The 8,157-nt window shown below is 48.2% G+C and overlaps 1 protein-coding gene across 1 annotated transcript in view; it reads left to right on the forward strand.

Moving 5' to 3' along the window:
• Positions 1-2: 2 nt before the first annotated feature.
• Positions 3-8,157, forward strand: part of TBL3 (transducin beta like 3) — a gene marked incomplete at its 5' end in the record, with an annotated part of 10,982 nt that continues 2,827 nt past the window's right edge. Inside the window, 15 exons of the mRNA XM_035895944.1 lie at positions 3-155; positions 242-334; positions 1,097-1,144; positions 1,444-1,585; positions 2,110-2,194; positions 2,622-2,789; positions 3,070-3,145; positions 3,591-3,687; positions 4,099-4,295; positions 4,676-4,817; positions 5,302-5,360; positions 5,889-5,992; positions 6,684-6,834; positions 6,979-7,209; positions 8,035-8,105. Coding sequence (XP_035751837.1) covers positions 3-155; positions 242-334; positions 1,097-1,144; positions 1,444-1,585; positions 2,110-2,194; positions 2,622-2,789; positions 3,070-3,145; positions 3,591-3,687; positions 4,099-4,295; positions 4,676-4,817; positions 5,302-5,360; positions 5,889-5,992; positions 6,684-6,834; positions 6,979-7,209; positions 8,035-8,105 — 1,817 coding nt within the window. The remainder of the gene's footprint in view (positions 156-241; positions 335-1,096; positions 1,145-1,443; positions 1,586-2,109; positions 2,195-2,621; positions 2,790-3,069; positions 3,146-3,590; positions 3,688-4,098; positions 4,296-4,675; positions 4,818-5,301; positions 5,361-5,888; positions 5,993-6,683; positions 6,835-6,978; positions 7,210-8,034; positions 8,106-8,157) is intronic.

Here is an 8,157-nt window from a genome sequence, read left to right on the forward strand (position 1 = left end):
CGGGCGCGGGTGGCGGCGCTGCTCCGCGCCTTCGCCTTCGGGCGCTCCCAGGCCGCCGCCCTTTCGGTTTAACGCCCGGTCTGCGCGTCTCTTTTCCTTCCAGCTACGCCGTGTCGAGGAAAATCGAGCCTTTCTACAAAGGGGGGCGAGTCCAGGTACTGAGGCAGCTTGGGGTAGGGTTGGGAATACCCCGTCTCACGGCTCTGTAAACGCTCCTGGCTTCCTGTTCCCTTTTCTCCAGATAAACCGGGATGGAAAGTTCATGTTTTGCCCCTGTGGGACCAAGCTGAATGTCATCGATGTGGAAACAGGAGCTCTCCACAGCCTCCAACAGGTGAGGAGCCCCGGGCTCTGTCGACTGGTGATGAAACCACTCAGGATTTTCCAAGGCTCCTGAGGTGGTTTTGAGCCCCTCACTCCCAGAAGGACATGGAGGGGCTGGAGCGTGTCCAGAGAAGGGCAAGGAAGCTGGGGAGGGGTCTGGAGCCCAAGGCTGCTGGGGAGCAGCTGGGGGAGCTGGGGGTGTTCCTCCTGGAGAAGAGGAGGCTGAGGGGAGCCCTTATCGCTCCCTGCAACTGCCTGAGAGGAGGGGGAAGCCGAGGGGGGTCGATCTCTGCTCCCAGGGAACGGGCGATGGGACAAGGGGAAACGGCCTCAAGTTGTGCCAGGGCAGGTTTAGGTTGGACATGGGGAAAAATTGCTTCCCCGCGAGGGCTGTCAAGCCCTGGAAGGGGCTGCCCAGGGCAGGGGTCGAGTCCCCACCCCTGGGGGTATTTAAAAGCTGGGCAGACAAGGTGCTTAGGGACAGGGTTTAGTAGGGGTCAGGTACGGTTGGGCTTGATGGTCTTAGGGGTCTTTCCCAGTCAAATGATTCTGTGATTCTACCACTATCACCAGCTGCTGCTCTAAAGCTCCCAAGAGCAAGAAGTGGAGGGGAGGATGAGAATGGTTCTAAACGCAGACAGATGTTATTTGTCTTGTTCCTAAGCACAGCCGGGAGCTGCTGGGTGCACTCAGCACGTAGAGAAGGGAACCCTGAGAGGCACACCACTCCACAGGGGCTTTAACTGTGGGTTTTTTCCTTTTGTTTCTATAGGATGATGAAGAGACCATCACTTCATTTGTTCTTAGCCCCGATGACGAGGTATGTGTTTGCTGCATGGCTTTCTGTGCCGCTCTGTCAAGCCTCCTGATAAAGCCAGAGAACACTGGGGCCTTCTCTGCCGGGAAGCATCCTGCGCCTCCAAAGATCTCTGCGGAATCTTCTCAGGCATTTCTGTCTGTCTCACCTTCTGGGCTCAAGTCAGACATAGGAATGCTGAGAGGCCAAGCTTCAAGTGTGTCACAGCAATTGGCATTTCTGTGCTTCGTGTGTGGGCACTGAAAGAAATTAAAATCTAATTAGCAGTTAATCACGCTTTCCTTCACCTTGCTTTTGCATAGATCCTTGTGACGGGGAGCCGAGCCCTGTTGCTGAAGCAGTGGAACTGGCGAGAGAACAAGTGTGTTCGCACGTGGAAAGCCGTGCACGTAGCACCAATTGCTAGCATGGCCTTTGACTCTACTTCAACGTTATTAGCCACAGGTATGGTCTGTTTCGTGTCACGCAATGGGAATGATACTGAGTGGCCCTTCTGCTTTTGAATAATTTAGCTCAGCTGGACACAGCCCGAGGTAGTGATCTGAATTCAGAAGCGACCAGAAGAGATTTTACTTAGACAGAAGCAATGTCGTGACAAACAACAAGGGATACTTTCAATGTTCTGTCTAAAATGTACTTAATAAAACGCTGATAAATATCAGACATCTATGAGACAGCTTGGCGTAGCTATCCTGGTGTAGAACTGGGACTCTTGCAGATGGCAGAGGTCAGGCATGACCTGTAACTTAATTGTACTCCAGGTTTGACTGTGAGAGCAGTCAGGTTTTGCCCAGCTCTCTGAAAGTGTAAGGTGATCCGTGAGCTTCTTTTGCTGTGGGTTTTTGTTATTGGATTCATTTTTCTTTCTGCTGCCTTTGCAACCCATGAAATTTTATGGTTGCTGATATGTTGGACCTCCTGTGTCTCTCTCCTCTGTAGTTCATTCTTATATGCCCTTCTTTTCCCAGGTGGCTGTGACAGCACCATTAAGATCTGGGATATGATCAAACAGTACTGCACACACAACCTAAAAGGATCTTCAGGAGTTGTACAGTAAGAACAAGTTGGTTTTGTCCGTCACTGGCGTTAGTGTGATGCTTGGATGCTGGGATTGATGTGAAATTACTTGAGTTAAAGGAATGTAAAGGCCCATTCCGAGAAGGTTCTGGGCTCTTCTGTTTTCCTGATTCTTGAGATGTCTACTGAAGGAGCAGGGCTGTGACTGACAGCCCAGAAAGGAAAGGGGCTGAGAGAGAAATTTGTTGGGATCCAAATGGAATATCTGTGCTTCAAGAGTGCATAAGACTCGCAAAGATCAATTGTAAATTTTCCTGGTGGGAAGAAAGTCCTGGTATAAATTCATGTCAATTGATCTGTTGAACTCATTGTGTAGAATGTGTATTTATTTAAACGTTGGGCTACTGCCAACATGACAGATAATTTATTCCTTTCCTGTTCAAGTGCATCTCTTTCTGTCTAGCCTTGTTGAGTTCCACCCTGATACCTCCCGTCTGCAACTCTTCTCCTCCTCCATTGACTACAAAATCCGCATCTGGGACCTGAATTCCAGCAAGTGTGTTGCTGTGCTGGATGGCCACTTCAGTGCTGTCACCTCGCTGGCGTTTGCAGATGGAAACACACTCCTTAGGTACAACCTTGCAGAGGCTTAACCCTGCCTCCTGCTGGAGACTGGGAGTTTCTGTAGGGTTTGGGAAGGTTGTCCTATGAGGGGAAGGACTGCTACTGGTGTTCAGTCTTTGCTTGCCTATACAAGCGAGTGACTGATTTGGTGTTCCTGGCAATACACCGTGCTGTCACGTGGAAGGCTGGTGCCTTCTTTCATATGGGCATCTTCCCACAACTCCACGTTTGCACTCAGAGCCTGAGTTGTATGGATTTAGCGCTGAAATTACTCTTCTAACTTGCAGTTCTGGCCGTGATAAAATCTGCATGGTGTGGGACCTGAAAACCAGAGAAAGCAAACGAACCGTCCCTGTCTATGAGGTGAAATCATATTTCATTTATTCCTTTGAGATCCTTTGGAGTTTCTAGGTTACACTTTGTGTGGTACCTCTCCCTCTTCAAGTTCATATGTTTATATTAAGAAATCAGGTTTCTCTCCCTTGTATATTCCAGAGACCTTAAAACTCTGTGTCTAAAGCTGTTTATTTGCCTTCTCTCCTTGATTGGTGTGGTCATGTCTGGGCAGTTTGGGGAAATATATGCCACTGCTGCCTCAGTGCTGGAGGAGGGAAAGAAGGACAGTCATGGAAAAACTTTGTTCTCTCATTGTATCTGCCCGCCTGTCCTCAGCAGCCATGCAGTCTGGGGCAGCAGAGTGTGGTGTGTGTGCATCTGTCGGCATTGGTGGGCTGTTGCACTGTTCTGGTTGCTGAATCAGGACTCGGGGCCCCTGCACTCAGCTGGTGTTTGGCTAACTCTCTTGCAGAGCGTGGAAGCTGCCATCTTGTTACCTGAAAAGGGAGATTTCTCTCAGCTGGGTGTGAAGAAACAAGGGTTGCACTTTGTCACAGCTGGCAGCAAAGGTGAGTGTCCTGGCACGTCACTGCCAGATTTGGAGGCTGAGAAAGGACTGTACTTAAGACATTATTCCTGGGATGTGTGTTCTTTGTGTGGCAGGAGCCTCAGGCTGAACTCCTGAGGGCTGGAGAGCAGAGCCTGCTCCTGAGTTGCTCTGGCAGTAGTGGATGAGCAGGATTGATCAGGCACGCTGCAGAGCTTTAACTGTATATGTCTTCAAACTACAATAAAGTTTGATTTGGGCTAAAGAAGAAAAATTTTGTGGCCCTTCGTGCCACTGTGATTGGATCTCTTTGCAGTCACGTCTTAAAGCTGCGTAGCTTTTTCCAGTAGGCAAGGCCAGGTTTATATTCTTTGGACAATCACTGTCTAAAACAGTGGCTCTGACAGATCATTTATATCATCATTTTTATTAGGTATCCTGAAAGTTTGGGAAGTTGCCACAGCTGCTTGCGTGTATACCCAGCCTGTGCCCTTTGAGTTGAAGGAGGAGGCCAGCGAGCGCAGTCTCACCCAGTGCATGCTTGTGCCCGAGAGAAATGAGATTGTCACGGTGTCTGTGGAACACAACATTGTTTTATATGATGCTCAAACTCTTCAGCTCAGGAAGCAGGTAACAACCCTCAGCCTCCCTTTTCCTCTTCCTTTATCTGTGCTTGAGGATCAGCTCTGCTTCTGGTGAAAGCTTTGTCCAGGAGTGCCCTCCTCTCCTGCCTGTACTTGAACTGTTCCTTGGTTACAAGCCAGAAAGCCCATTTCACTGGTGGGGTGGTTTGGAGGAATATTGCACAGAGACAAACGTAGGAAAAAGAAAGCAGAAGAGGCCTGGCCAGAAATCCCTCCCGTGCTTCAGCTTATGTCTAATATGGTTTTTACATGCAGTATTACATGAAAGGTCATGGTAACACAGCCTCACTGAGCACAGTGCCATGCAGTATGTCTCTAACCAGCTGACTTTTCCCTGTTAAACTGTTCCTATTCTGCCATCCTCAGCTTGCAGGTTACAACGATGAGGTTCTGGATGTGAAGTTCCTTGGGCCTGGTGATTCTCACATTGTTGTAGCTACCAACAGCCCTCAGCTGAAAGTGTTTGAGCTGGCAACGTCACACTGCCAGATCCTCTACGGCCACACAGGTGTGTGTGGTCAGCTCTGACATGGGTGGGTGGGAGATGTACAAGTATTTCTTTATCCAACTTCTCTCACAACTCTTATGTGGACACCGGAGTCCTTGAGTTCTCTTTGGAACAGCATCATGACCGGTTTTTGGAGTTGTGCAAAGAAAGAGAAAGTTATGCTGTCCTGGTTTTGCAAACGCTAATTTTCTTTTTCCAGGTCTGTCAGTTCGGTCCCTTTCACTAGCAGTGGGATCAATTTAAATTGGAGCTAAAGATGTAGGTACCTGAGTGCGAGCTCTGAATGCAGTTTTGTGGCTACAAGTGGCAGACTCGCACCAATGCTATAAGCAGCCAGTTCACTCCATAGTGAGTGCAGATATGTTCCCGAGTGTCCCAAACCTGTCCCCCAGTCAGTAAGCAGTGGACTCGGTAATTCATGCATTTCCCCTGTCCTATTTCAGTATTACTTTGCATCCAGCTCTTTTTTTCTTCTTCTGTTTAGAAACAATTCTTGCTTTGGATGTCTTCCGAAAAGGCCTGATGTTCGTCAGCTGTGCTAAGGTGTGTTAGATTTCTTCATTTAATGAAACTCTTCGTTTCTAGTGATCTTTGTGGACAGAGTTGTATTCCTTTTTGGTGATCCAGAAAGGGCTTTTGTTCAGATGGAATTCCTGTCTGCTACATCCCCCAAATACAAGGTTCTTCCACTGTCCCTTTTTAACATTGTCACTGGGGAAATGTGATCGTATTTTATTAGCCTGAAAGGAGGTGTCTCATTCTCCAAGCATCTTGCATTAGAGTTCAGAGATGTCATTAGTGTGAGACTGATGGGGAGCTGTGTGTAAAAACCGTGTTGGAAGAAAAGGTGCTGAGTGCCCTGATACACCCAGAAATAAAGCTTCACGCTGGAATCACAGACTGCAGTGTACCCCGCTTGGCCCTGTCTGTTCTCACCTGCTCTGATGAATGCAGGCAAAGGTTCAAGCGTGAAAAGAAGTTAATAGTCGGGCTCATGAATGTGGGGAGCTCATGGGGAACTGATCACTTGTCCAAAAAAGCACAGCAGTTTCTGTCCTCTTGCCATTACAGGACAAAAGCCTTAGAGTCTGGCGGATGAACAAAGATGGGAGGGTGACCTGTGTTGCCCAAGGATTGGGTCATGCGCATGGGGTAGGCGCTGTCTCTTGCTCAAGGTAATAAAAATCACCTTTGCAAGCGTGAGTCATGGCTGCTTTGCCGATCCTCGGCTGCTTTGCCGATCCTCCGGAGGAATGTTTTGGTGGATGCCTGCCTCTGAGCCATCCTGTTTCTCATTCTTGGTGCCAGCTTGTCATGGTGCTCTGAGTTTGAAGGAAGGATGATTTCTTTTTATGGATGCACATCTGTCTGTCGATAATTTGTGAAGTTTGCATTTCTTTGTCAGTCTAACTCCTGTTTGCCTTAAAAGAGCAGCAGCTGGATCAGTTGGCAGATAAAGCTTGAATGATCTGGAGAGGAGGGTTGGGGAGGGAAGGGAATGTGTCTGTGAAGGTGCTTGCTTGAATAGCACTTCTGTTTATCAGCTCTTCTCCTTTCTTTGTGTGGCCTAACAGTCTGGAAGCCCAGCTTGTCTGTTCAAGAGCTGCAGTATACCTTTGTCTGTAAACAAAGAGAGCTAGTGGTGCTCTTGCCTAATGTCTGAATTGCTGGAGGCTATCCCAGGGACCTAAGTAAAATGAAAGACAGCTTGAAAAAACAGTAAAGCACTCTGTTTCACTTCCTGGCAGAGTGACTGAATGTGTGTAGATCCTGGTAGGGGAGGAGAAGGCCTTTTTTTCTGTGCAGGGGAAGCCACTGCTTTGCTTCCTCACCCTTTTTTTTTTTTTTTTTTTTTTTTCCTTTCAGACTGAAAGAAAGTTTCATAGTGACCAGCAGCCAGGACTGCACAATCAAGATCTGGAATATCCCAGAATCCCTCACTTCCAAAGCAAAAGCAGCCTTGATCTCCAGTCCAGAAACCCTTCATGCAAAAGTAACTGAGAGGGGTCATGACAAGGTAAAGCTCCATCTGACGTTAGAATATGCTTTTGGTACTTAAATCCTTCTCTCCTGTGTTGTACCCTACATTTATTACCTGTCCGACAGCAAGAGTAAAGATTTAAACTGCCTCGCCCTCTCTGTACTTGTGTGACTTCTCTAGGACATCAACAGCGTGGCAGTTTCTCCAAATGACAAGCTCATTGCCACAGGCTCACAGGATCGGCTGGCCAAACTGTGGTCCTGTTCTGATTGCTCTTTGCTGGGTGTCTTCACCGGACATAAGCGTGGAATCTGGTGTGTGCAGTTCTCCCCAGTGGATCAGATCTTGGCCACCTCTTCAGCAGATGGGACCCTGAAGCTTTGGGGTCTTCGGGACTTCAGCTGTCTGAAGGTAATGAGAACTCAGACTGCCCCTTGCTCTAGACAGCCCTTGCATGATACAAGGATTGATAAAGGTGCCTTAGAAAAGTATGTGCTCTATCCAGGTCTAGCCTTGTTCTCCAGGATCTTGCGCTTTAGAAAAGTATGTGCTCGTTAGTGCAGCTGAAATGGGAAGAGCTATCCAGGTCTAGCCTTGTTCTCCAGGATCTTGGAAGTGTGAGCTGCATGCAAAGCTCCAGGACGAGAGCATCTGCCCAGTGCTCAAGTGGTCTTTCTTTCCTAGCTAACCAGTGAGCAACAGGGTTGATCGTAGGGGAAAAGTGCATTCAAGCTATTGAAAGGAAACTGGCTTTGCCTGACGCAGCTGTGGCCGTGAAGGCAAAACACTCAAGCTTACATTTCAGACTCGCTCTTTGTAGAGGAGCTTATCTTTCCACTCCAGTAGTGTCTCCCTAAGACCATGAGAAGGCAACTGCTACTCTGTGCCATGTTCTGCCCAGCCATGTTACCTCACTGAATGGGTGCTTCATGCAGTGGCGGGGGACTTGACCTTTTGGGGAGATAGTATATGCAGTTGGCCTCACCATCCAGACCATTTGCAATGTGACCTTGTGTGACAGGTTTTAAGCAAGCAGGTTGTTTGAAGAAATGCTGTGGGGACGGGTCATTTCCTACTGTCCTTTTAACCTGCAGTAAAGGTCCCAAGGATAGAGGCTGCTTTTCGGAACTTACCTATTTGGGCTTTAGGAGTAAATACTATCCCATTGAAAGAGGGCTCTCTCAAAAGGCCTAGCAACAACTCTTAACGCTTTTGAGCTTCCCTGCTGTTTTCCAGACTTTTGAAGGTCACGATGCTTCTGTACTGAAGATCATCTTTGTAAGCCGAGGAACGCAACTGCTCAGCAGGTAAGGGGCTACACCAGGAGTCTAGAGGAAGATGCCAAATTGAATCGGAAGA

The sequence above is a fragment of the Egretta garzetta genome, unplaced genomic scaffold (genome assembly GCF_000687185.1).
Source record: "Egretta garzetta isolate BGI_Z169 unplaced genomic scaffold, ASM68718v1 scaffold426, whole genome shotgun sequence".
Lineage (NCBI taxonomy): Eukaryota > Metazoa > Chordata > Aves > Pelecaniformes > Ardeidae > Egretta > Egretta garzetta.